Source organism: Sparus aurata, chromosome 18, assembly GCF_900880675.1.
Source record: "Sparus aurata chromosome 18, fSpaAur1.1, whole genome shotgun sequence".
Lineage (NCBI taxonomy): Eukaryota > Metazoa > Chordata > Actinopteri > Spariformes > Sparidae > Sparus > Sparus aurata.
The window spans coordinates 32298192-32325147 of NC_044204.1; the positions used below are offsets into that span (position 1 = coordinate 32298192).

Below are 26956 nucleotides of genomic sequence, written 5' to 3' on the forward strand. Positions count from 1 at the left end.
TCAACCTGGACTCGGATCAGATCCAATATTCAGCATTTTATCGTCAGAATCGGTGTTTCTTTTTATCCAATTGCCGATAAATAAATACATTAACATTGGCTCTGATGCAGCGTGCAAACTGCAAAGTAACTGGTAATCCAAGTAATCAAATAAATGTAGTAAAGTAAAACTTACAATCCAAAATGATAACTCGGTCAATCTGAAAACTCCTTCTGTAACAGATTGAATTAGTCCTGCTCAGTAAAACCGGAGGTGTGATTTCATACACTCAGTGTGGTCCTGGATGGGTTAAACTCAATCTGACAGCTCTGCTCCGAGAACAAATAACTCTCTCGCTTAAACAAATTGCATAATTTTCCGCAACAAATGCTGTCACACAATGACAGCACACTCTCTCTATTCCCTCTTTCCCCCCCGATTCTTTCTGCTGCGTCCCCCATCCCATCTGACCTTCTCTGCCCCTGACCGCCATGGCCAATCAGCCTTTAATCCACCTCCATGCGGTGCTAACCAGGTCTCCACGCCTGTGAGGAGGGCCCAGGGCTCCGGCTCAGCATGGAGAAAGAAGGAGACATCTTTATTACCAGCGGGGGAAAGCTAACGGACAGCCCGTGTGACCAGACAGAATAGGTCAAGCCAGGCCAAACCGGGATACGACTGGAGACCCGCCGACTGCAGCTGCCAGGTCACTGTGACGGGAGACGCGCCAGTCCCGAACAACAACACGACGGGAACATCTCGTGTCATTAATGTGATGTTAATTGGTTGTAAGAGCTGGAACAGTTGACCTTTTCATTTGTGTGGTGGAGCACAAATGACAAGCGCACCAAAACAAATATTAACCGAGTACAAGTTCCTCACTAATCAACGGACAGACTCTTATAAAGCCGCACTCGGTTTGGAAAAACCTGAGAGCTTCACTATCAAGACACATGTTACTGGAGATGCAAAGAAAAGAAAAGTAATCAAGATTACTCGACAAGCAACTGAAACAAAAAGACCACAGTAAGAAAAATAAAAACATGTAAAAAGCATCCCACTAGTATTTAAATCAGGTTGTCTGCACATAAACAGTAAATATGCACTTAAACAAAACACGATAGAGATTTATGTTACCTTGGTGTTAAAGCCCATTGCATTCTGGGAGGTTTTGTAGAGTTCCGGGTATTTCAACATGTTTTCTTTCCTGCATGAGCGCTCGAATATTCCCAGAGTGAGAGGAGGCAGGGCAGTGAAGATCTGCACGAGAGAAAAACAGAACAAAGACACATGAGCGGTGCATCTGAGATTTACTCAGATTATATTGTGTTTTACACACAAATGAGCCTCTTGTCCAAAATGTTAAGGATTAAAATTCCCTCTTGACTTCAGGGGGAACAATGTGTGACAAAATAATCTCAACTCAAAAGGTCCACAGGCTTCTAACCGCGGCTCATCTGAAGCCTGTAAACATGCAAATGAACACGTTTTTCAAAGACAGTGTAATGCAGTGCTGAAATTCTTTGCAGTCTTACAGTTAATTTGTCTTTTATATAATGAAGACATCTTCGTACCCTTGGCACATTGTACCAGTATCGGCAATGGATCAAACTCTAACTGTAGACACGGGTATTGGCTCAGAATTACACAACTGGTGCATCCCTAAAATAGTTACAGATTCCAGTATCATGGCACAACTAGCACTGAAAATGATAAGAACATTTAGTGGGTATATGTTTAGCATGCTGAAAAGGCTTTTCAAGCAGTTACTTGAAAAAAACAACTAAAAAAACAATTTAATTTGCAGATTTGTATAATTTGTGCTCTTTCAAAGTGAAATGAAGGCCTGAAAGACTTTAAAACAGCTCAGTTATATTTAATATAATGAAGATTTTTTTGTCTCTTGCAACCGAAAACTCTGAACTATGAGAACTTCATAAAACTACCGTATATGAACTGCGTAGGTGAATGTTAAACTAATAAAAATCATGGTAGGAGACTGTCTTCATCATCGCCAGAGTCTCCATATGTTAAATGTATTGACTAATTTGTTTCATTTTGCTCTCCACTTGTCTCATCCCTTACTTTACATCATTGAAGACCACTGACCTGCAAACCTTTCGGTTTCTTATTTTGATTCGTCATGCTTCGAGACTGTTCATATGCAAAACTCATCTCCATCTCCAGCGAACATCTGCGACGCTCTTGACTAAGAAGCAGGTATTTAAGCCGAGCTGAAGTGTAATTTCTTAGTGGTGTTGTAATGTTGTTCTGTATAGCAGCTGCTGAGAGAGGAGCGATGGTATTGTGTGGCTGGGGGGCTCAGCGGGTCAGTTGGTGTGAGTTCCCTGTAGGCCCATCTGGAGTGGGAGTCTGCAGGACTCAGTCTGCGGGACCAGTGGGTCACAGGACATGCTCCACTGGGCTCCTTTCTTATTCAGAGCCAGGCCCAGGAAGATCTCCATTGAGGGGCGGATTCAGCCCACTGCTTCTGACAGACTCCCACTGAGTCGGAGGAATTCTCCCAGTTTTGGGATAAAGTGAAAGACTGAGCCCTCTTCCCACCCCCACAATGCAGTGCTGGTCCTAAGGTGGTGGTTTATTATGAAGTGAATGCCGAGCTGTGGAAATGTTCTCTTCACTTGACAGTTTGTCCCTCCCATAAATTACTTCCATCAGGAATCAGGGGGAAATTTCACTTCACACTTCTCTCACTCATTCGTGTTTATTGAATTGAGTTGATTTTAATCAACAGTTTAAAGTTACACATCAACTCCTCGTGGGCTTAATGGCGGGGTATTAAAGATCAGACCTGCAGATGCGCATTTTTTTCGTCTACCTAATTCATGACAGATATGAAATATGAGTTCATTAGGAGTGGTCCCATTATGGAGCCCTGTGGGACTCCCTACATCAGCCGCCAGCTCAGTCGCTGCTCCATTCTTCCTATTCTTTTTATCATTCAAATGTAGCTGCCCTCGCTAACTACACTCTTTGGGGCAAGCAGAGCTGTTGTTCTTTCGTATTCTGTACATAGTTGAGGGCACAGAGGGAATACGGACTTGACAACAGGTCATAAATAAAGGAGAAAGGCTTCAAGATGTTGATGACATAGTCACGCAATAAAGGGATACGTTTTGGGGTACCACTGCAAATCAGTTCTGCATCAGAAAGAAGCAAAGTGGGCTCTTTAGAGAGTTGATTTTATTAACACTCACCACGTTGTACAAGCCGATGCACCAGCGCTCAAACAGGATCTGGCCTGAGAAGCCATTGACGAACGCAAACCAGATCTATGGGAGACAAAATCACACAAAGAAAGAGTAAGAACAAGAGCAGAAAGCAGTTTGTACCTAAGAATCTTTTCATTTTCATGGATAAACCAAGATGACAAGAACGATTTTGTGACCAAAACATTTCCCATTACTGTCACCTTAATCAGTAAGGCATTTAGTCATGAACTTGATACTTCAGGCTTCACTCAAACTAGATGATGAAAACACTAAATCTCTGCAGTCTTTCTAATTGCCATTTCATTACCGGTATATGCTTTCCATTAGTGATACTGAGGGTGAGCGGTTACCATTATCAGATTTGAGACTGGCTCACCGTGTCTACAGACTAACAATCCATTTCTTCTGTCACACCACATTCTTCACTGTCTTATGACAACAGAGACTTCATAGAGAGACAGCAGGGCCTCTTACACAATGAGTGAGCAGCTTCTCTTATATATCTTAAAAAATGATCGTAAAGATGATGCATCTTACAATAACGATTGTTTTAGGAGTGAAAGAGGAAAAATAACTGTTTCCTTTCAATGACAAAATACAAACAAAACATGAGCGGGTTTGTTTGAAGTGCTGACCCATGATCAACGTCTCATTCGTCTAACTTAGCCAGGTTTCAAACCCAGGAAAGGCAAGAGGCCACAACACAACAAATCAGGAACAAATGAGTGACAGTGGGAAAGCCTAGACCTCCAGAAACCCCCGAAACCTCCACGATGCAAATAGTGGACTGGATTCATCACAGGATTACCTACCAACATATATCAGCCCACTATTTCCCTCCTTGATCTACCTGAAGACAAGTGGGTGACAGAGGAGGTGAGATATGGGGGCAAAGTCAGAGCTGTGGGACTCTGAATGATGGGGACTTTGATATATCGTGTAAGGAAAGGCAGACAGGGGTAATGTAAACCACATGCTGGCTTGACATGAGGCTTATCACCGTATCTTGAATGGTCGGACTTATCTTAACTTAAAAATGCCTCTAAAACCAGGAGCCGGGTATTCGGAATTAACTACATTGCATGCCAGTAGAGCCGTTAATATCAGAGGTGGCAAAAGTACACACATTCTTTACTGAAGTAAAAGTGCCGATACTTGTGTAAAAGTAGAAGTACTGATTCAGCTTAATTAAACTCTATGGTAGAATCAGTTAATCTCTGTCTCTGGTCGTCAAACACTGACATTTTGGGTGTGTTAAGTGTTTGGTGAATAGCAAAAAAACAAGGTCTCTGCAGATATGAGACACTAACACACCACGTCATCTGGTCTTGCTACGTCTAGGTTGAAATCAGTCTTGTGATGTTGGGAAAGTGGTGTGACGCAAAAATAAGATAATTCCCCTCAAATGCATTTAAACTAAAGTAAAAGGCCTGTTTTGAAATTGTAAGGAGTGGAAAGTACTGATACCTGTGTTAAAATGCAGGGAGTAAAAGTAAAAAATTGTCAGAAAAATTTAACTCAAGTAAAGTACAGATACATTTTAAAAACCAACTATTTGTACTTTCCTACTTCCCACCTCAGGCTGATGTACAGTATCTAGTAGGAAAACTGTTGCGTGTGAATTATCGGATTTGTCTGACAGATCCTGGAGTAAAACCGTTTGTGGGAATCAGAAGTTTCTCCTCTCTGTGTTTCTGTTTGACACTTCGAGGTCCAGAATCGTCTCTCGCTCGCGCCAAATCTGTCAGGAGAACATCAGGGGTGCCGTGTTTTGGCCGTGGCCTACCAAGCATTTCCTCGCTTCATTTAACTTCATTATGAAGGCATGAACTGCTACAAATTCTCAGATTGGGACAAAGCCTATTTGAGGGCCCCACCCGCTGCTGCCACTCTCTACACGACCAGTACCAATCTGCTTCTGGCCCTTCCCATTTAATCGTATAAGAGTATGCATGAAAACAAATGTCTTTAACCCCCCCTTCCTTCATTCTCTTGGTTGGGGGTGGGAGGGGGTGGCTGCCTATAGATGAAGCCAGTGTTTATGTGTGTGCCCCCCCCCCCCACACCCTGCCCCTCACCTCCCCTTTCTGCCACACCCACCCATCACTGATCCCACCCTCCACTCCATCAGGTGCACTCTACCATGATGTTGTTTCTTTTATAAAGAGGGGGCCTGTTTTCACATTCATGTGGGATGACCATGTGGCTCTCTAACCATGAGAATCAGAAGGTGTACAGTACATCTGTTGGCACTGCGAGAATGGTTTTTTCTGGGCGTTTTGGGTCTTGGCTTGCAGGAAAATACCTTCAGAGAGCCGTTGCTATGGGTTATGTGATGTTGAAGCCGAAGCCATGAGGCAGGTTCAACCATTAGCGTGGCTCAAGCGATGGTAACGAGAGGCTAGCGGGTAGGTCAAACTGCTGAATTAATTACAGCTCTGCCCAATGAGAGGCTCTGAGCTGATATATTGTTGTGCTAAGTTAAAAAAGGCTCCTATTCAAAGCATGTGGTAACTGCTTCTGTGTGAGTGTTTTGGCCTGGTCCTCGGGGTCCCAATAGCTCTTCTCTCTTTCTCCCTCTCTCCTCTCTTGAGGGACAGATGCATTGATTTGCTCATTAGGGGAAGTACCAGGCAGGATTTTTCTTCCCCTTTTCTTCTCCTCATTGAGTGCCACTCAGCGGAGGGGTGTGGCTGGCCTCTCTCCCCGACTGCACATCATGAAAAACAGTAATGGAGGGAAGCGGGAGGATGAGAAAAGGGGGATTGGGCAACGGCTAGCCGATAAGAAGACTTCTTGCATATTCATCAGCGAATCAAAAAATCATTGATTCCGAGGCTGCTCGGCAGGGCCTCGTCTAGAAGTGGCTATGGGTTGGAGGGGAGGGGGGGGAGCATGACATTTGTCCCCAACAATGTGAGTCCTGATACTCTTAAGCTTAGTTCTGCAGAGTTGCTAATGGAATTCATGCACAAAGCAAGCAAAGAATAAAGAGGGACATAAAGAGGGAGCTGATAAATATGCTGGAAATATGTGGAGCTACAAACACAAGCTGCCTCAACAATGCCAGGCTCGGCCTCTTTGGCTTCATTCAGCGCGCGATGGTCGGCAAGCTTTGCTCGGCAGCTCCGAGCCGCCTCTGACTACACTGAGCCGAGCTGAATGAGCTTTCATGTAATTGCCTCATAAATGCCACTTGTCCATCAGCCCCCTCTGTAGCACCCTGGCAATGTGTCAATCAAACACGAGTGGCCAGCTGGATCGGCCATTTGAATTAAGTTGCCATGGCTTCCTTTGGAAAGGCCTCTTAGCTTGAATGTGTCTGAATTCGATTCTTTTCACACCCTTCTCTAGCTAATAGTGTAATTTGTCACAAAGTAGGAGTTATGAATTCTACTTAATGTTCATTAAGCACTGGGCCGCATTGTTTCAAAAATATCTGATTAATTATGACAGCCTTGTTTAATTAGTTAATCGTGTTTCAACTGTGACCATGCTTGAACTGTTCTCAAACTGATTAGGAAAAGGAATGCCAACCATAATCAGCATTTTGGGCAAAGCCAGAGGAAACGCTGTGAAGCAGTTCCAGCTGTCAGTCAATCATCCGCCGGAGCAGCAGTCTTACTTTCTGACTCACAATTAACCTTCAGTGAGTCACAGAAAATCCTGAATGATCACACAACTGTTCCAAGAGCCTCAGACTAAGTTGCGCTCACATTCACGTCTCCCACAATAGCCGCAGAAGCCTTCACCCTCCTACTCTATGTCTCTTAAAAAGAACCAAAGACAGAGTGGAAGGAGAGGGAGACGAAAAGAGGCTTAAACACAGAGTCTCCAAGTCCCGGTATTCAAATCGTAACACACACTGTACCAGACAATGGTGCAGTGAACAAAAAAGTTGAAATTCCTGTCGAGGTCCTTGATTCTCTCCTTGCAAGGTAGCCTGGGAGTCGACGAGAAAAACACGCGGTCACAAAAGTAAACCTATTAGCGCAACAAACGCAGCTTTTAGCCATACCCTGGGGTTGCTGCTGTGTTAGATGTCAGGGCCTCACAAAACAGGGACATTTGAAATATCGAAGCAGCCAAAGAGTGAAGAAATGTCCCATTATCTGCTTGAATCCCCTGAAGGAGCGCAGCACGAGGGGGGGAGGGGGGATAGTTATGTTTTCTGAAAGGGAGTAACAAAAGGTGTGCTAGAAAGAAGCTCGGCCTGCAGACAGAACTATAGATGTTACGTTCTGGTTGTAGGAAAAGATCTGCTTTGAAAAGAGACCTGGTGTGTTTCAAAGAGAAGCTGCGGTTGACAAAAAAAAATGCATAAATAAGGTTAAGGGGAATTTTGAACCGGGATGTTTAAGGGGGCAGGGGCGGAAAAAAACTAAAAGGGCACCAGCTGTGCGAGGCGGGGCAGCGTGCAGAAAGTCAAGATTTATCTGCAGTGACATAGTTACAAACTCTGGTGAAGATAAGATTCTATATTATCTTTGTATCTCTGTTTATACTCAGTTAATTATGTTTTTTCCACTGGAAAACATGAAGGCACCTCGCTTGTGTCCACCAGTGAACATAAAGGTCCATTTAGGATTCAAATGAAGGTCAGAGAGGAAAAAATAAGAGTGTAAAAGAAGAGTTTGCATATTCATGAATATATGTTGTATATACATTTTACATCACCTCTTCTGAGCGAATGAAACGTTGAAAAGTTCACTCATGTTTAAAAACAGGGATGAAGATTAAATGAAATCAACATTCCAGCAGAGATGAAATGTTATACGTCATGTTTTTGACAGACAGAAAATTAAATCTGCTGCAAATTGAATTTGACTTTGGATCCGCATTTATAACTTGTATTTTTACCTTTTCTGGAAAAGTGTAGTACGATCAAACAGTCGCAGTGCCTGGAAAAAAAAAGTACTCGAGTGCCCTCTTTTACTTCAGGTCACAATAAGCCAGAAGCAGACGCGCTGGAATGTAAAAGGTAGTCAACTGATTCTCCATGGTGTATAAACCAGAATGAGGACGAGAGAGGGGATCAGAGGTCAAGTGTCACGGAAGGAGGATGAACACAAAATCATTTTAAAGCGCTCATATTTCCCTGACAGGTTATGTGGTGATGATGTTTTAAAAACATGTGGCTGATCCTTCTGCGGCCACTGCACAGCACGGCCGGGGAGCACTCTGAAGATCGGAAGATTGTCCCGTCTTCACAGCGCAAAGGAAGAGGAAGTGTGTAAATCACTTGTTACTACATCTGGTCTCTTGTGTTCTGTTCTTAGTGCATGTCATATATTGTTTTTATCGCTTTTATAAATGCTGTTTTGCAAAGCCAAAGCGAGCTATAAAGTTCCTTCCTTTATCTCCATTAAAACGTCTTGATAGTTGGTTTGTGAATAAACACCGATTCAGACTTTTTAAGAAGATGCAAATCCAGCGTTGCTCCTCGCTTCAGACCACGGCCGCTAGATCAAAACGTCTGAGCACCCTCGATGATAAAGCTGCTGCTGATAGGAAGCACTTAACCTGTCTGGTCATTCGTGGTTATAGCTCTGAACCTGCAATCAGTACCGGGTCTGGTATCTGTCAAATGCCATCAAACCTACCGCACGGCCAACAGATCTTCCTAACCAGCATCCATTAATATCCAAGCTTTGAACAGCATTCACTACCTGCTTATGGTTTACCATCCAGAGCAAATACTCCAGTTTAACAACTGTAATAATCAGTAGGGCTGAAACTAAAGATTATTTTCATGATCGATTAATCTGCCAGTTATTTTCACAATTAATCGATTCATTGTTTAGTTAACAAAATGTGAAAAATGCTCACCAGTCTTCACAGTGCTTCTTTAACTCAATAAACAGTTTAAAACCTATTCTATCCATGACTGTTCTTCAATACACTTCAAAACCCGCTGACCGGGAACTTTGTTTAAAAATGGTTATCAAAAGGACGACAAAGCGAAGAGGAAAGCTGTGAGTCATTTACTCTCTTTCACAACACGAGAGCACTTAGGCTGGCAACAACTTACATATAAGAAGCTAAAACGTGCACATTTGCATTTTTCAATCATTTTTGCTTGAAAAACGACTGAAACAATTAACTGATAATCATAACAGTTCATCTTTTGATCGACTTAGAGATAATAGTGAGTAAACAATTCAACGTTTTGATTTCTCTTCTCAACTGTACGTTGGCAAACTGTGCGATAAATTAAATATTATCGGATTATCTATCAAATCACGAGGTCTAAAACACGTTGTATTTTTTAGATCTGCGCAAGTTTAAGAAACAGAACAAGGAGACATTTTTGTTCTCTGTGAATACACGCGTAAATAAGCGTCCTGCTTTTACTCCTTTAGTGTTTCCAATGTTAAAGGCTGTTTGTGTAAAATGGTAAAAATGCATATCTTGTAATTTTGTGGCAGAAAATGGTTAGTACTCTTTTAAAGGTTTGTTCGGATGAGCTGTGTGGATTCATGCATTCTAAGGATCCAGTACCTGGCGAGGATTTCCTGAAGGCAGACCTCCAGTTAATTAAGTATAGTTTCCCTTCATTACCGAGTGTGTGTGTGTGTGTGTGTGTGTGTCTGCGAGCGTGCCTGTTTGTTTGCGTATATTCTGTCCAGATACGTCAAAACTCAAACCGTTTCCCCGGGAGCTACACAAACTGGCAGGTAATGTGAAGGGCCAGTCAACAGAAACACAAACATGGAAACTCTAACAAGGAATCTTTGCCTTTACCCAATCATGTCATGTGGAAAAACCTCAATGCTTTGCATTCAGATCTGGTTCATTGCTTGACTCTCAGTCCTGAGAGCTACTGCGTGAGACTCACCTCAATGATGTAGAGGACAATGTTCTTGTAGAAGCAGTACAGGATACACTTGGCCACGCGGTTGTAATTCCAGGCTCCGTGGACGAGCAGCAGATTCTTCAAGTATTTGAACTGTGTGGGAGGGGAGTAAATGGAGGAAAACGGCGAGATGAATGAATAGGAATAGGTCTGTGTACAGTACACTGTCTAATGGCTCCTCATAATCAGTGATCACTAAAGCAGTTACAGCAGGAACTTCGAGATTAAAGAAAGCAGCAGCGTTTTGTCATCCCCCGGCAGAGAGGACTGATGAGGCATTGTGGACAAAGCTCTCGCTAACACATTCCAGAAATTTTAACTCCGAGATTGTGAGCTTAGGAGAGCTTTAAAGTTGTTGAAATGGAGGAGTTCATACAGAGATATTGGTCTCCGGGGACTTGGGATAATAGTTAAATGGCTTTATAATTGTACCACCGATTTAGGGCCTGTGGTGAACTTACAATTTCAGCGCTATTTCTGGCTGATAAGTGTGATGACACTGGAGCAGAACCTCGAGGCAACCATTTCATCTGAGATGCCAGTAAATTACTGAAACAAAGCACACTAGCATCCTCTTGCTATTTGACAAAAAAAGGACTGTTCTTAAAATGTCAAACCACACTGCAATTAAAAAGAAGTAGAAGTCATCTTCAATTTAAACAGATTTGTTTACTTGTCTTTTATCTTCTCTTCATTTACTTTCATAAATAATGAAGAAAAGCAGCAAATTCACACATTTAAGAAGTTGGAACCAACACATTTTCGACACTTTGCCTGCAAAATGTCTCCAACAACTGCAATTGAATAATTGATTAATCAACTTATCATTTCAGCTCTAACTATCAGAGAGTTTTCAAACATACATGAACGATGAGTTAAATAAATAAATCTAAACTGCACTGCATCCTCTTCTAATCTGACAAAAGGAAAAATGCCCCAGAAACCAGAGTCAGACAAAAGAAGAGTAGAATTAAACTTGTTTTTTGTTTACTTGACTACTTCTTTGCAGTATTCTTTGGTAAACTGACAGCACGCTGGCTGCTCCCCGGTCTGTCTGACCCCATCGAATGGTCGAATCAAACATCAGTTAACGCGGAGCTGAGCTGATGACAGATGGAGGGCAGAGGTGCCTCAGCCCAGAGCCTCTTCACTCTGCACACAGATAACTCTGAGCTTTCAAGTACTAAATCTTAGAAACTAGCTCCTCAATAATCTACAGCAGCGAGAAGCTCTTCTGAGACTCTGCAACATTAATATAAATCATGAACGGGGATAGGAAAACAAGTTACACAACTTCCGAGGGATTGATTTCAGTTTGCAGTCCGCAAATTACGGTTAATGTACCGTTACGCCAATATATGGAAAACACCACTGAAAGTCTGGAGGTGTAATTTAATTTGATGGCGGGACACAACCTAAATGGATTATAAGAGGCCACCTGTCTTTGAAAGATATACACTTTTACATGTCGGGCCGATTGAAGGGGGCACTTAAGACAAACCCAAGTCTCTTGAACGGTAATTGCACACTGAAGCACAGAGAGTGTTCTGTGTTTCAGTCAGCTCCTGGTTTCCCATACTCTCAAGCCCTGTAGCTGTAATAGAAACATGATGTACTGAGTGTGCTGTGTAGAAGCAGTCATTGTGCAGGACCTCTATGGCTTTTGTTGCTTATGCGTATCACATATCGATGCAGGGTTTCATGCAAACTGGTTACAGGAACTTACAGTAAGTAGCGCTTTGCTGGGATGTGTTTCTGTATAGTCATGTTGGGAGTGGGGTGTCACCAGATGCCTGTTTTACAGGTGTTACTGCTTCACTGTCTAAGCTCATGCCCTGACAGACATATGACCTATTGTTACTCAGGACAATGTGCCATGCTATCACTAACACATATTACACTTGAGCAGACAATAACAGGAGAGACAATTTGTGGAATCTGACTTCCAGAGAGAGAACTGGGCGCAGATACGCCGGTCGCTGCCAGATTGAGGACAAGCACCTGCAGCTTCAAAGAAAACATGTGTCGATCAGAATCAAGCTTTAACGCGGCTGAAGCGTCTTAAGGTTTTTATTTCATGTGCATACTTTTGGTAATGTGTCAACGTGTGAATATCTTTATTCCAAAATAAACGTCAGTGTTTAATTTACACAGTATATGTCTCTCTTGATCCAGTCTGGAAGGTTTTCATATCATATAAGCAGTTTAGAGAGACTTAAACGTGACAAAAGGAGTTTTAAAGTGGTACTGATGCCTCTATGACCTACATAAGGAAACACGACCATCAGCATGAAGATTGGCTATTTCTGTATGGTTATTCTTGATGCCTTTCACTGGGTGGATTCTGAAAATTAGAGCTATTTTTTATGGCAAAGTGCTCATGATGAATTGAATCTTACAGTCTGAGGGGGAAAAAGCTGCTCTGTAGTCTGGTGGTACAGCAGCAGAACATCTGGCCTGTTGAGTAACATTTCATGCAACGAGCTACATCCTGCTGCGGGATTACTAATACGAAGACAGATCATCACAAAGGAATGACAGGAATCTGTTAACTTTAGGATTACATGCATTTTAGTCCTAGTTATTAATCTCCTGTGCAAAAGATAGGTCAGCCTCCTCATCACTAAGCATTCTGCAAATAGCAGTGTTTGAATAAAGAAAAATAGTCCGTACAACAGGCAGCGGTGGTGTTCATACTGTTTTTTGGTCACAAGGCTGCCAGGATCAACAAGAATGTCAAAGATTCTGACATAAATCTGTCAGTTACTTTACAAACGTTAATTCATTGCACTTTAATTCAAACAGTAACTGGTAAAGTTTCCACTTTTCCATCTCCAACTTCCATCACCATCATGCTCACCTGGGCAATCGAGTAGTCGGAGGAGTTTGCGGCCTGCAGGCCCTCGTTGCCTGAGATTCCCACACCGACATGAGCTGTCTGGATCATTCCGACGTCATTAGCACCGTCACCGATGGCCAGCGTGATCACCTTCACCTGCTTCTTTACCATCTCCACCACCTCTGACTTCTGAAGAGGTGATACCCTGGAAGGGGGGAAGCACGGGGGATATTACACAATCCGTAAAACTGATACAAGTACATTATACAGGATGGTGTACAGAATGAGGTAACACACAACATGCGTTATAATGAAGAGTAGCCGAGAGACTACGTGTCACTCAGGAATGTGTTCTGCAGGAAATTCTATTTCCTACTTTCTCTGTCTTGGAAAGTATAATTTGGGTGTGCATGAAATAATATCAACTCTCCAGACCAGCACTTGGCTTTAGATTATAGTAGCTTGAAGGTTGCAGACAGTCGTGCCAAACTGTTAACACCCACAAAATAAACACAACGCCATTTTGCTCATAAAGAGCCAGAGCCCAGGTGTCGAAGGGAAGAAGTGATTGTAATGTCTACTTTTAATCCCTAGCAGCAGTGGCAGTGACTTGGCTTGAGTGTAATAGACGTGGTTTGATGGTGGGAAGCCAGTGAGGGATCAACTCTCTGTCTCCGCACTAATAACTCCTGCGGATCAGACGAGGCAAATGTGTGAAGGGAGGTGAGATCTACATGGTGAAGCTGCTGTCAGGTGTAGCAGCTGATGACACCGTGTATATAGCAGGAAGCACATGTCTGTCAACAGCACCTATAGAAAGTTTACTACCTCTAAACCCATGTTGTAAATCAACGAAACATAAAAAACTTCAACACAATATGAAAATGCATAACCGGTAGAGTTGTAAGACATTAATAACTTGCCAATCATTACTTACTATAACTTATAACTCTTCATTTACAAGACTTGGAACTTGACTTTAAGCCCTCACTGACAGAAAAGTTTGTAGCCTCCCACACAGGCGCTTCCTCTTAATGCACCAGAGGTTCGGGGATAGTGTACAGTACAGAGAGTCTCCAGAGATGATGTCATAAACTGCACGTCTTAAGCTGTGAAACTGTTAATGTTTATGTTCTCCGCGGTTTAAGAGGCCCTATTCATCTCCCAGAATCTCTCAGTGCCTGCAGAGTGTGCGCGAGGCGACGGCAGGTAGAGGTGGAGGGAAAAATAAATACATTTTTTTTTGACGTAACGCACTGAGTCATAAGGTTTGCTGTTGTTCTAAAAAACGAGGGTGCTGAGTTCTGGGCCCAGACCCCGTCATGGTTGCTTGAGTACTTAAGTACTTCCTATTATTTATGTGGTCTGGGCAGGTCAACAGCGGACCTGCATAATGTTGAAAGTTGCCATTTAAATTTACAAGTAACACACTTTTTAAATTGCTGCTATAAAAATAGTCAGTGACCTTTGTGTCGAAGACGTTATACTCTGTCGTTCAACCGTGGAGCTTCTAATTCAATTAAAGTACGTTTTAAGAAAATATGCCCAACACGACTTACCTTCTACTACCTCTGTTTTGTACCATTATAAAATTAACACCTATTTGTTGTTGCTGTTGGTCTGACAGAAAACGACTTCACACTGTGAGTAGTGGACAGTATTCTATACAAGTGTTTGAACACAATTCACTCAAACTACTAACTTACAAGATTATTTTTAGAGCGCAGAAATAGATTTGGTACGTAAAGTCTTTGCAATAACAACACAGTCTTCGGTCTGTCACTGTGGTCAGCGGAATTTATTGTCCTGGGATTTTTTTTTTTACTGTTTCAGGAGTAAATCTTACCTGCAGCATATGACAGCTTTACAGGACAGGGCGAGGTCCAGGAAGTACTGTCGCACTCCGAATGTGAGGGCGTATTTGAGAGTCTTCCCGTCAATAATGAGAGCAAAGTCATTCTCCTTGTAGAGGGCATCTCCCAGCATTCCACAGTGGTGGCTGAGCGTCTCCCTTGTTCTCTGTGAAAACACGTCCTGAGTGTTAGTTTAATTAGAGTAATTAGTCATAATAATTTCAAGCCTTTAGAGGTACAGTTGCTGTTTTTAGATAATGTTAGCTATTTTTACCCTGCTGGTTAACTATTCAAACATCTAGTGTGCAAGATTAAGATTTATTGACTTGTAAATCAGTAAAGTTGTTTAAGATGGTTTGTTTGTTTTGAATCAATTATTTTAAAGTACACGACAACTTGTTAACGGACATAAAAATATCATACAGTTATTATAAAAACACCATTTGTTATCCTGGCAAAATTAATTAAGCGCACATCAACGTCGATGAATAACAGATTCATGTGTTTGTAAAGTAAATTGAGATATTCTGTGACGACAGATAACTTTGCACTGATGGAGTATAAGACAATAAAAACATGAAAATACTTCCTGCGCTTCATTAGCAACATTTCACTGGTTCATGTTCACTTTCACTTTTCTGCCATTTGTCAACTTCTTGAGTTCTTTGGTCTCAGACCCAAAGTAGTTTCTGGGCTTAAACTCCTTGAATGTTTTTGTTAGCCGTAAATGTCTTTTTCTTTTCATTTACACGTGAGGACTGTGATATAACGTCAGGGACAATGTGAATGACACTGATGATACTGAACTACAGTGAGGCACCCGGCCTGCAATCTTCAATTAGATTGATATTTCATATACCAGCTAATCCCACAACAAAGTCTTCCTCCTCGACTGTAAAATCCATTTTAAAAGTTTCATTTAAAACAGTAAAAAGCCATTTGTACATTCAATGCACAGTATGTAATTTCTGCCACTAGGGGTCTCTCAATCTAAACACTGAAATCGAAAGACGTAGTTGGATGATGATGTTGTAGTGTGGGATCATGGGAGTTGCTGTCTTCATTGTTCAACAACCAGCAGCTGATGCTAATCTATCTGACGTTACTCTGGCAGAAACATTCATGGACGAGAACAAGTTTTCTGTGATGTTTACTTCCTCCCTCACTCTCTGATGTGTTATCTGACGTTTCGCCAGAAGTTACAGACGCCGACAACCAAATGAAACTCACCGTTACCTTGAATAAAATAACAGATTTCTCTGAGTGTGAACATTATAAGTTCACAACTCAACAAAATAATGTTATCAAATATTGAAATTTGCTTCACTGCTTATTTGACGACAATTCTTACATCAAGAAGATATTTTTTCCTTTGGGACTCTAAATATTCGTCCATTCTCTAATTCACATCAGCGTTAACCAGAGGAGACAGATCTGTTCACTCTACTTGCTCATCCTGCTGCACAGCAGCTGCTCTTGATATTTAAGATATTTGTTGTGTTTCCCATGCTTATTACACTCAGACCGTGGCTCTGAGGTGATTACACATCTGAGAGTGGATTGTGTTTGCCTATATAATATATACAGCTTTGATGGTGTGTGATGATGAAAATCCATAAATATGAGACTGAGGATTTGCTGTCTGGGTATAGTGTGGCATGTGGACTATGTGTGGAGTGGTGAGATCATCATTGTATTCATCATTCAATCATCTTTCCCACAGATGGTGAAACCATCAGGAAATAAAGACAATTTCTATTCATGCAGGAAACATTTTATAAGGGACAGTTATTCCATGTATTTTTTTTTTTTTTTAAAGTTACATATAAACCGGCTTCAGAAGTATGAAAACTTTATAGAAGCAATAAAATCAGATCCTTCACGGTGGTTTGGTAGTTTTCAGCAAATGTCCAAATGCAAACAGTAAAATAACGTTTAAAAAATAACAGAAGGAGAGACCTAAATGGACAGATACAAAGCATGATGCATGTTATGATTCAATGCATCGGGTCTAATGTGCCAAGCAGATGCTCAAACAGCTGTAATCATTAAAAAAAATGGTGGCTATTAACAGCAGTGGGTGGGGGGGGGGGGGTCCGGCCTGGTGCCGGGGTCAGATATGTCAAACCCGTCAGATTGTACCAGGGGGACCAGGCAACGTTTGCTTGGCATAACAAAACTCTGAAACCCCAGCTTAAAGGAAATATTTGGAGAAAGGGGCTTTACGTTTCACAAAGCGAGGGAAGGCGAGTGAGAGACACGCACAGAGAGAGATGATGGATTAACAGAGGAGAGAAACTGAGCAAGAGGATACAAGCAGAAAGCAGCTGCCAGGACTTAACCATCCCTGATGGGGTCTGTAAAACAGCACGAGATGGTGAGCAGGGGGCAGGCTTGTGTGTGTGTGTGTGTGTGTGTGTGTGTGTGTGTGTGTGTGTGTGTGTGTGTGAGAAAGAGAGAGAAGTACAGGTCAGAATCAGTGATAGGCATCTGTGATATCTATATTCCACCACAGAGCCAAAAAAGAAAGCCTCTCCATCTCAGTTAACGACATCTCAGAGTGAGTGCGTGTGTGTGTCCGTACAGTGTGTGCTCTGTAGAAGCCTGTATACCATCTGTATGAGAGATGTTTGGGGCACACAATCTATTCATCACACGGTGTGATAAGCAAAGTTTACCATTTCCTCGAGTACAACGGCCATTTCCCCCCTAATTTCCACTGCGGAATTTTAGCACTAATGCTACGTGTCTCCTCCTAAAGCCTCTTTGTTATGGCTGTAATGAGCAGTTTAGCCTATGTGACCAGCTAGTGTTTGGTTTTGGAATGTGTATGTGGCGTCCATTCAGAAAAAAAATCCACAAGAGCTTCCCATAAAGACTGAGCTCCATTGTTGATATAGGCCCTTGAGTGATATAGCTAACAGGACGTGACACTCATGATGTGGAATCTGGACATTTGTATGGACATAGTGTCATCATCTGTCTTTGACTAAGAGACACTCAAAGAGGGGAACCTCCACCTTAGTGAGAAGAGTGTGGACGTGTGTTTTTCTGAGATACCTTTCTCTGAAAGCAATTACAGTTTTCCAATGCAATTTTCCACTGGGGCTGCAAATAACGATTATTTTCATTGTTGATTAATCCGCCCATTATTTTCAGGATGAATGAATGAATCATTTAGCACAGATGTACACTGTACGGATTATGAAGCCCACTGAGGCGATGTGATGTGAGGCTTTGAACTAGATAAATGAAACTGATTTGACTTGTTTAGTCTATAAAAAGAGTAGTGAAAATAGTGAAAAACCTTCATCCCAACTTCCCAGAACCCTAAAGTGACGTCTTCAAATCATTTCTTTTGTCAAACCAACAGTCCAAAACCCGAAGACTTTTCACTCACTCTCATACACGACAGAGAAAAGCAGCAATTCCTTTCATTTAACTTCTGACGTGTTTGCTTTGAAAACATGTAACGGATTATAAAATAGTTTGCAACTAATATATCAAACTTTTGATCGACTAATCAATTTATACAATTAATACAACAATTTCCCAACTTTCTGTGACTGCACTTCCTAAAGATGAATTTACTGACGCTCAATTAATGCTGTAAGCTCTCCAAATGATTAAGCATGCTGACTGGAGGACAAAGCTGTCCAAAATGACCTAATCCTTCCTCAGAGACCAAGTTTCACTTTGGGAATTTCAGTCCAAGTAAGATTTAGTACAGAGGATGTCTACAACTTTGTCCTCCCTTTGATAACCATTTCTAAACAAAGCAAAGAGGGAAGACATGCTCCAATTACTCTCTTTCGCAGCACAAGAGCACTCGGAGTTACCCGCCCTGCTGCCAGGCCCTCTGTTCACTGGGCCTCCTCGGTCTTGGTGGAGAGGTCTCTCCCTTCGCGTTTTAACAAACTGCCTTATGTAAGCATCTGCTCAACCACAGGAGAATCGGAGCTGACATTTCAAAGCGCCGCTCCGTGTGCTTTATGAATGCACCGACCCAAAGTTTCTACCTCGGCTTCATTTATCACGCTCAACGACCGCCTGACAGAGTGAAGGCCGTCCGTCATCGCCCCTCAAAACACCCCCCCCTGCTGTTATCCCCACCTTCATCTGCTTTTTCACACCAGTCCCCCCCTTCTTAAAACCCAGTCAGGTTTCACCTCCATCTGTGGCTCCTCTGCTTAGCCTTCTCCTGCTGGAAGTGCAGCAACTTGCCCTTTTGAATCTCAGAAACAACAGACAAGGCTCTCCTGCCGTGGGGTCAACACACTTCTCTGCTGGGTGTCTTTAAGATGTTAACGGCAGATTCAGGATGTGTGGCGGCTGTTTTTTTATGTGTGGAAGGCTCTCTGTGGATTCATCCTTTGAGTTTAGAGACGGATTTCTTTCACAGGAATTAGGTGATGAGATTAGGGGGATTATTATACGGAGGGGACGTCCTCATGATGTCATATTTTCACCCTCGAGATCAGTGAAAGAATTTAAATAAATGTCTTAGTAACTGTTTCAACTTGAGCGCACAGAAAAGTGGATATAGTGGATGATGGCAAACATGACACAAGATTAAAAACAACAACAGAGCGAGATTTTTGTTCTTCTGTGAGGTTTTTGTTTATGCGTGAAAGGAAATTTGTGGGAGAGCAGAAAGCTAAATACTCACATCCAGAGTGTCTTCATTGATTACGAGCATGCCCATGTTCTTGGTCAGCAGTTTGCAGGAATGTCCTACATGAAGACAGAACAACAGAAGATGGAATTAGAGCAATTAGCACAGATTAGAGAAAATGTATCAGGATCGAAAAGACTGAAAGTAAGCGTGTAGATAGGCAGGGAACATTTCAAATAAAATGAATCACCACTTAACTACTGCATCAACTTGAGCTTCGCTTTAATAACCTCATTCAGCTTGACAACTCATCAGCCTTAGGCTCAAACACACAGAGATTAAATAGACAAAACATAAAATAACAAAATCAAACAGATGAAGGACACTACAGTATGCAGCAATACAGTTTAAAGGACGCCAATTAAAATGTTACAGCTCAGAGCCAGTGTCTCGGGACATGACTAATGAGTTTGGTTTACAAGGGTTTGTCAGTTTCCTGTTTTAATAGGCAGTTACAACTCTGAGTTACCCAACATGACTCTCGGGGGAGCGTTCCCCTCAGCTCTTGGCTGGGACAGATGCTCAGGGTCACCGGCGAGGTGGTGGACGGAGCCTCCGGTCGGGGAAAACAGAAATGTTTCAGGAACCGACAGTGAGGCCTTCAGTTTAAAAGCCGAGGCTGAATGAAAAGGCTGCCATCTGTGGCATGACCGCACGAATGTTTGTGGGCTTCGACACTTTGCTTCTGTCTGGAAAGAGATTCTAGTTTCTTTAAGGGGGTTACCACGAAGCCCGTGTTTTCATAAATGCATGGGTGGTATTTTCTGTGCACAAAACACACAGTCGAACACAATAGCGCGCACACACACACACACGGTACACACAGAGCACGAGGTGTGCATGAGGAAATGAGAGGGTTTCACCTCCAGAGTGAAAACCAAACAGGGTCGGGGTCTGGGACTGCCAGATTGTTTTCTTAAGTGCAAAGGTGCAAACGTCCAAAAATTTGCCAATGTGAGGAAAATGTCTCCCCATCTCAACACAGCGTCTCTCCCCCCTTCCCCCCCTTGTCGATTCCTACCACAGCCCTTCCGCTTAATGTGTTTACCTTCAGCTCATTTGACTGCGGCCAAACTGCCCTTTTTTATTTCGCCAGAGAACGTCGGATTCCTGGCCTTTCTCCATCTCAGGCGGAACTAAACACGGCTCCCACCGGAGTTGAGGAATGTGTAACGGGGACACTCAAGTCGCAGTAATCTCAAATGTTGCAAACAGAGCAACAATTACTGTTAAGATAGAATCTTAACTACAGAGGGTATTCAATGTGGATACCACATACCACAAAGATTATGGGAGGTAGAAAGAATGGGAACCTGAAACAAAAGACTGACGAATTAGGTGTGAAGGTCGGCATGACAGAGGTTCATATTAGTGTAGGCAGACACGGGATACGTTTTCATCTTCGTCACGACCGTGACTATTCACGTGTAACGCAAACGACGGCCTGAAACGTGCTAACATATCAATTTTATTTTTGCAAACGGTGCATTCACCACCAGAAACTGTGGTTATTTGACACATATCCTGTTCCTTCCCCCCCCCAAAAGCCAATCGTCTGCTTGATGACCTGTGGAACCAGGACACATATCTAGCCAATCACGTTGCTGCGTCAACAGTTGAGATTCCCAAGAGATGAACCAATTTGGTGTCTGGAGAAAAAGCTGGTGTCATAAAACCTTACGCATGTAGGAGAAGAAGTAGCTAACAGTGGGGAAAAAAGGATTTTAAGCCGAATTTGGGGCAAAGACGCCAAACTTTTGAAGCGTTTTGTTTTTATCAGACTTGACTGGTGATTTAATACATGCAGTTTTAATCCTTTCTGCATTCATTCAGATAGAAGCCTGGTCTTTTTTGCATGAAATAACTATCCAGGGGTGTTGCCCACATGGCTGCTGGGTGGCAAGACTTGCAGATGAAGTCCCAGCTTGCGATCAGATACCCCTACACTTAAAAATGTCTGTCAATTTGGTGGCGACTGCTAGGTTAGTTGGCATGATGGCTGACTGAAGAGCTAATATGGGTATTTCAATATTTATTTATCGCAAGTCATATCATCGCAATATTAAATAAAGTCTTTGTACATTGTAGTTTTTCCTCATTTTGTGCAGGTTTAACAAAGGGTTGTGTTCACTGTCTCTTTGTTGAAGGAGGAAATGTACCTTCTGGCCAAAATGAACACAGGATTGTTTATGTGGCTCTCATCTGTGATATCTTCAACGAGCTGATTTCTGGCTCTGACCTGCCAAAGCATCATGAGCATTTAAACTCCCCTCAACAAACACCCCGCCGCACTGGGAGCGTGTCCCAGAGCAAACACTGCTCTTTCCTCAGGCAGCCAGACACACGGTGTCAGAGTAGTTACTGTATATTAGTCATGATAGTTCTGGATTAGGGATAAATTGAAACAGCAGTCTTTTCAGCTTCGGATCAAATGGATCATATATGCTTCAATGTCATAAATATGTGAGAAAAGAGAAACTCAACTGAATTTAAACCCAGTGATCTGTGCCAAGAGAGGCATTTGGGTGGTTCAGGCCACCTTGAAAAAATCTGAATGTGATGGTGCAAAATTCACCAGTCCAATGTGGCAAAGGGTGTACCATTAACCCTGGCAATGGGGATCGTCTTTCAGTGAGGAAAATAGTAAAAACAAAGTCAATATTGAGCGGAGATTTTACAGAGCGACCTAGTCAAGCGGCGGACCTGTAAAAATACTTCCAGCGAGCGTGTGCTCTTGCGGAGCTCCCTCACATCTGGGCACGGCGGGCACAAAGGGCTGATTCAGGCACGCCTCAGTGGTAGGTACAGCCACAAACGGAGGTACTTTTCATATCTGTTTTTCTGGACTGTTTAAACCTTGGTTGCGTTCAGGGTCGGTCCGTTTGTAGTATTAAGCCGCATCTAAGAGCTGTAGGAACGCAGCCAATTAAGAAAGCTGAGCTGAAACTGGCGGACCAGCGTTTGTCATTCACCTTTCTGATAACATCTGCAAGGCTAAAACCTCCAGGGGAGCCAGATACATGAGAGCTGCCTGCTTGTGTACATTTGTGTGTTATTTATTTCACGTCAGTGAAGTGTGCTCGTACATCATGCGGCATTCTGCGACCGATGCTTTTGCTCGACATGTGTGACAGAGAAGCATTCAGCTTGTCAATAGTTTGTCTTGCTGGGTGAATAATGACCACAGGACTGACTGCGGTACCTGTAAAAAGCTGGCGAACAATTTATCACAACACATCAGGTTCACCGGTGACTTTCCATTTGGTTTGAGGCCAAGTGCACAGGCAGGGATAATGATCCTGATGCACAAATATTAATGCCAGGTTTCTGAGACCATTATGAACGCAACAGCTATTTCATATTCATACTTGCAAAGAAAACCCTCCGTCTGGAGGTCGCTAGTCAGAGTCGCAGTGTTTAATTTTGCTACTGTCAGAACAAAACTGGGTGATGGCAGGAGTTTGTAGTGGCTTTTTAAGGCGGCTTTATTTTTTTCTGACTTGGCCTTTGTCTCGCCTGGTGCTGCATATTGCCTTTAACTGTCTGTGTTTTATGATCTGCTATTGCTTCTGTTTCATGTCTTTTTCCTTTTTTTTGCCGTTTTAAATGGTTTTAATTCATTTTACTTGTTAAAAACCTTTTCTGTGATACATAAAACAAACTTGACTTACTTATGTCTTCTGTCTCTCCAAAGCATGAAAACATGACTTAATAATTGCTGTCAGGATATCTTGTGAGTCTCCAAATTTTATGGGAGTGCAACACTAAGTCTCTGGATTTCCCCTTTAAATCCTGTAGATTGTATTAATCCACATCCACTGTATGATCTTATCACATCCATCTGTTGGTCCCCATTACCACGACTCCAGCTGCTTTTGTAAACTGGTATCAGCATTATGCTCGTATCAAGCTTCGCTGGGGAAACACAGAGGCAAAGTGCGCAGCGAGACTGCACTTAAATTGGAGGACGCAGATTCAAGCCTCCAGGTCAGCAAGACACTGAACTCCTGATTCTCACCAATATTGATGGCCGTTTCCTGTTTGTCCCCCGTCAGGATCCAGATCTTGATGTCCGCCTTCATCAGAGTCTCAATGGTCTCAGGCACCTTATCCTGGAGCTTGTCCTCTATGGCTGTAGCCCCCAGCAGCTGCAGGTTCTGCACCCGAAAACAGGGGAAAAGACAAAAAAAAAAAAAAAAAGGTCAGTAAGTGGTGATCAAAACAGAGGAAGGCCTTTAAAATGTCATGTGTCAGAGAAACATGTGAGCCGGGATTGTGTCACTCATTCACTCGCGTTTTTCCTCTCATCAGCTGCCCTTGTTTATCACCCAGAAAAACCACAATGGGCTTTAGGGGTATTGGATACGTTACTACGTCTGTGTGTGCGTGTGTGTGTGCACGGGCGTACATCTGCAGACAAGACCTCTCACACACAAGCACGGCCACAAAATACTGTTGGTGTTTTTCCCAGGAAGCTCGGTGGTTCTTTGGGGCTGGTTGCGGGCTCATATGGGGCCACAACAGGGCCAGAGATTTGACGAGACCCAGGGGTAGCGGGGGAGACGGGGCCCAGCAGCAGAGGAAAGGCAGAGGAAGCTCTCCTGAGCCCTGCTGCTTATACATCTATAGCTCTGTCCTCTCTAATCATTTGGAACAACACAGCACTGAAAACTGTGCCTGGGGAAGAAAACCATGGCTATATCTCCCTGGTCCTCATTTGCCTTTTTGATGTGATTGTTCTATTGATCCTGTTGTTGTTCTCTTGGATTATGATACAAGAGCCACTTGGATCATAATTCAGCCCCTAAGACAGGGTGGGACCATAACACTAGCCACTAGCTAAAAGCTGGTGGACTAATCTAAGTGTCCATGTCGCACTGATGGATCAGCTGCTGCTCCTCTGAATTCATCCACTGTTGAGGGGAGTCAGTTCTTTCCTACTCTACTTATAATTTGTAATAAATTAAGTTTATAAACCGAGGCTGCAGCGTAAAAGACTGACGTTTCCTTCTGATTGTCTTCCTGGAATATTTATCCAGTTACTGGTAGTTGGCTGAGCTTAAGTACATGTCGTCCAGAAAGAATCAATTTAGGCTTAAACTAATCAGCAAAGTTGATGAGAAACATTACCTCGAAAGACCACAACAGTTTACTTTATGTGAACGTACTGTAGAACTGAGTAACGTGGGAGTTATAGTCACTTTGTTGAAAGAAGATTTGGGCAATACGGTTGTAGTGATTCACTGTTTTCTAAAGCACAGCAAAGTACCAGTTGTTTAGAATCATAATCAACTGCAGCATTAAATATCAAAGAATATTATACTTAGGTACAATTTCAAGGTATTTGTATGTAACCTGAGTGTTTATATTTTCTACCTCCACACACTTACTTTGCAGATTACACGCTGCATCAGAGCCGCAGCGGCGCACTTTCAAATAGATACAAAAACCAGTCAGCATAAGATAAACGCTGAATACCAACGTCGTCATGTTTTTTAATATCAAGCTTGTCCGACCTAGCAACTGTAACCAAGGGGGCGGGGCTTAGGATTTGACAGTCAGCTAATAGTATACAACACCTACATACATACTTTTACTTGTGATACTTAAGTACATTTAAATCAGTTCTAACTACACGGGCGACCTTTACTTTTACCAAAGTAATGGAGTATTTTAGAATGATATCTTTATGACTTTTGGGTACTTTAAAAACACCGCACATAAATACATAAATACAGCTTCCAAAGACAGAACGCAATAACAAAGGAATGAAGTTAAATTGTAAAGTTAATTATCAAGTAAATCCTGTCGAGCCTGAATTATGTAAAGTTTGTCACCTTTTTTAAACACTAGTTAATCACACTTGAGCCTTTTGTTTGAAAGAGGGTGTGAAAGAGTCATTTCAGACGTTTTCACACAATGCTGGAATTTCACTGCGACTCCATTGTGCCCCCATGTGGCGTCACTGTGTGCATTTCCAAGTATGGGTGGCCCTGAGGAGCAATGAACCCCAAACCTTGGCAGAATCAGTGCCACGCTCTGCCCATTAAGCAATGCACATTACATTTTCCTTTCTGAAAGCTTTTATGTTTATTTCATGATTGATTGCCTCCATTTGTTTTGGGCAGCCAGGAGCAGCCGTGAGGAACATGCCAAGTGGCTGATTTACGACTGTGGCTTCCTGTGTTTGACTAGCGCTTCCACACAGACCCACCTCACAGGAAACCAATTCTACCTGCTGGTGAAACCTCGAATCTCCTTCATACAAACACACAATATGGAGCTTTTTATATATTTCCAGGTGCGATTGCGCGGTCCCATTAGTTACACTCGGGGGCCTTGAGTTTGTGCCCAGTCTGATTTTTCAGTGCCTACACGCTGAAGTCTATCACAAATGATTTGTATGAAACCTTGTGTATTATATAAATGCAGCAGGTAACCAGATAAAGAGAAATTGCCTCTTACTTGCCAAGCTAGAGCATTTCACAAAGTGCGATGGCAGGACGCCCGGGCAAATGTTCAGGGAACATAACAGGCAGTCATGGCATCAGGAACTGACACCACACAAACACATTTCACCTTCTCAATCAGCTCATAGCTCTCCTCCAGTTTAAGGGCTCTGTTCTGGAGGGCGGTGGAGGCTCGGTTCTGGATCTCCAGCCAGTGCTGATAGGACGACTCGCTGACGTCTGCCACCGCAAAGCACAGGGTACGCAGGCCTGGAAGAGGAAAACAGCAGGTCAGAAACAACAGAGGGCAATTAGCCGTCTACCCACACTCACTCACTCTGTTTGTTTGTTTTGTTTTTTGATTTGGTCGATTAACTTGATGACTGAATATTAATCCTCTCCATATAAAATGACATAATTACTCAGCTGATGTGAGGACTGTCATACTGATAATTACGTCATAAGAAGTTATTTTTATCATCAGTTTCATAAAATGGTCTTGAGATGACAAAAATGTAGTTTCTCGCAATTATTTCCGGCAAACATATGACGCCTAAGAGTCGTAGTTCTCGTGACAGGCTACCTGATGCTAATGCAGCAAATCCCCCCGTCTATGCCCTTGCTCTAGATACGCCTTGTCATCTCAGCAGATTACATGGCAACACTGCTTAAAAATGTATCTAATTAACATAAACATACCATCCACTGTATCAGGAATTGTGTTTGTAGTTCATGTGAAAATAAAAATGTAGAAAGTCACACTATCTAAATCGCAACTCATTACAGTTTCTGTGTTCAGCGCTTATAACATTTGAGAAAGATCAAATATGTAGTTATTAATAGTTAATTCTTCTTGTCAGAAATATAAAGGAAGTTATATTTTATTCAGGCCTCTCAAAATTATGATCTTCACAATCTGTCCTGGATGCTATATTTAGCCTGCATCAAATATTCCCAATGACATCATTTTGCTGGTGTCTCACAAGGGGGCAGTGTGAACACAGAGCAGAAAGAAGATGCAGTTTTTTTTTCAGCTGCACTGCCTTTAATATACCTCAGCGTACTCATATTA

General features: G+C 42.5%; 1 protein-coding gene across 7 annotated transcripts in view; it reads right to left on the bottom strand.

The window, feature by feature from the left end:
• Nucleotides 1-26956, bottom strand: part of atp8a1 (ATPase phospholipid transporting 8A1) — a 118493-nt gene that overhangs the window by 24623 nt on the left and 66914 nt on the right. For all 7 annotated transcript variants that reach the window (XR_003981468.1, XM_030396704.1, XM_030396702.1 and 4 more), the window contains 8 exons: nt 26015-26154; nt 23454-23592; nt 19430-19494; nt 14754-14926; nt 12929-13112; nt 10051-10161; nt 3198-3272; nt 1117-1239 (listed from right to left, as the gene is read on the bottom strand). Coding sequence is in view for 6 of the 7 variants with exons in the window: in XM_030396704.1 (XP_030252564.1) it covers nt 1117-1239; nt 3198-3272; nt 10051-10161; nt 12929-13112; nt 14754-14926; nt 19430-19494; nt 23454-23592; nt 26015-26154 (1010 nt within the window). In the remaining variant the exon portion in view is untranslated. The remainder of the gene's footprint in view (nt 1-1116; nt 1240-3197; nt 3273-10050; nt 10162-12928; nt 13113-14753; nt 14927-19429; nt 19495-23453; nt 23593-26014; nt 26155-26956) is intronic.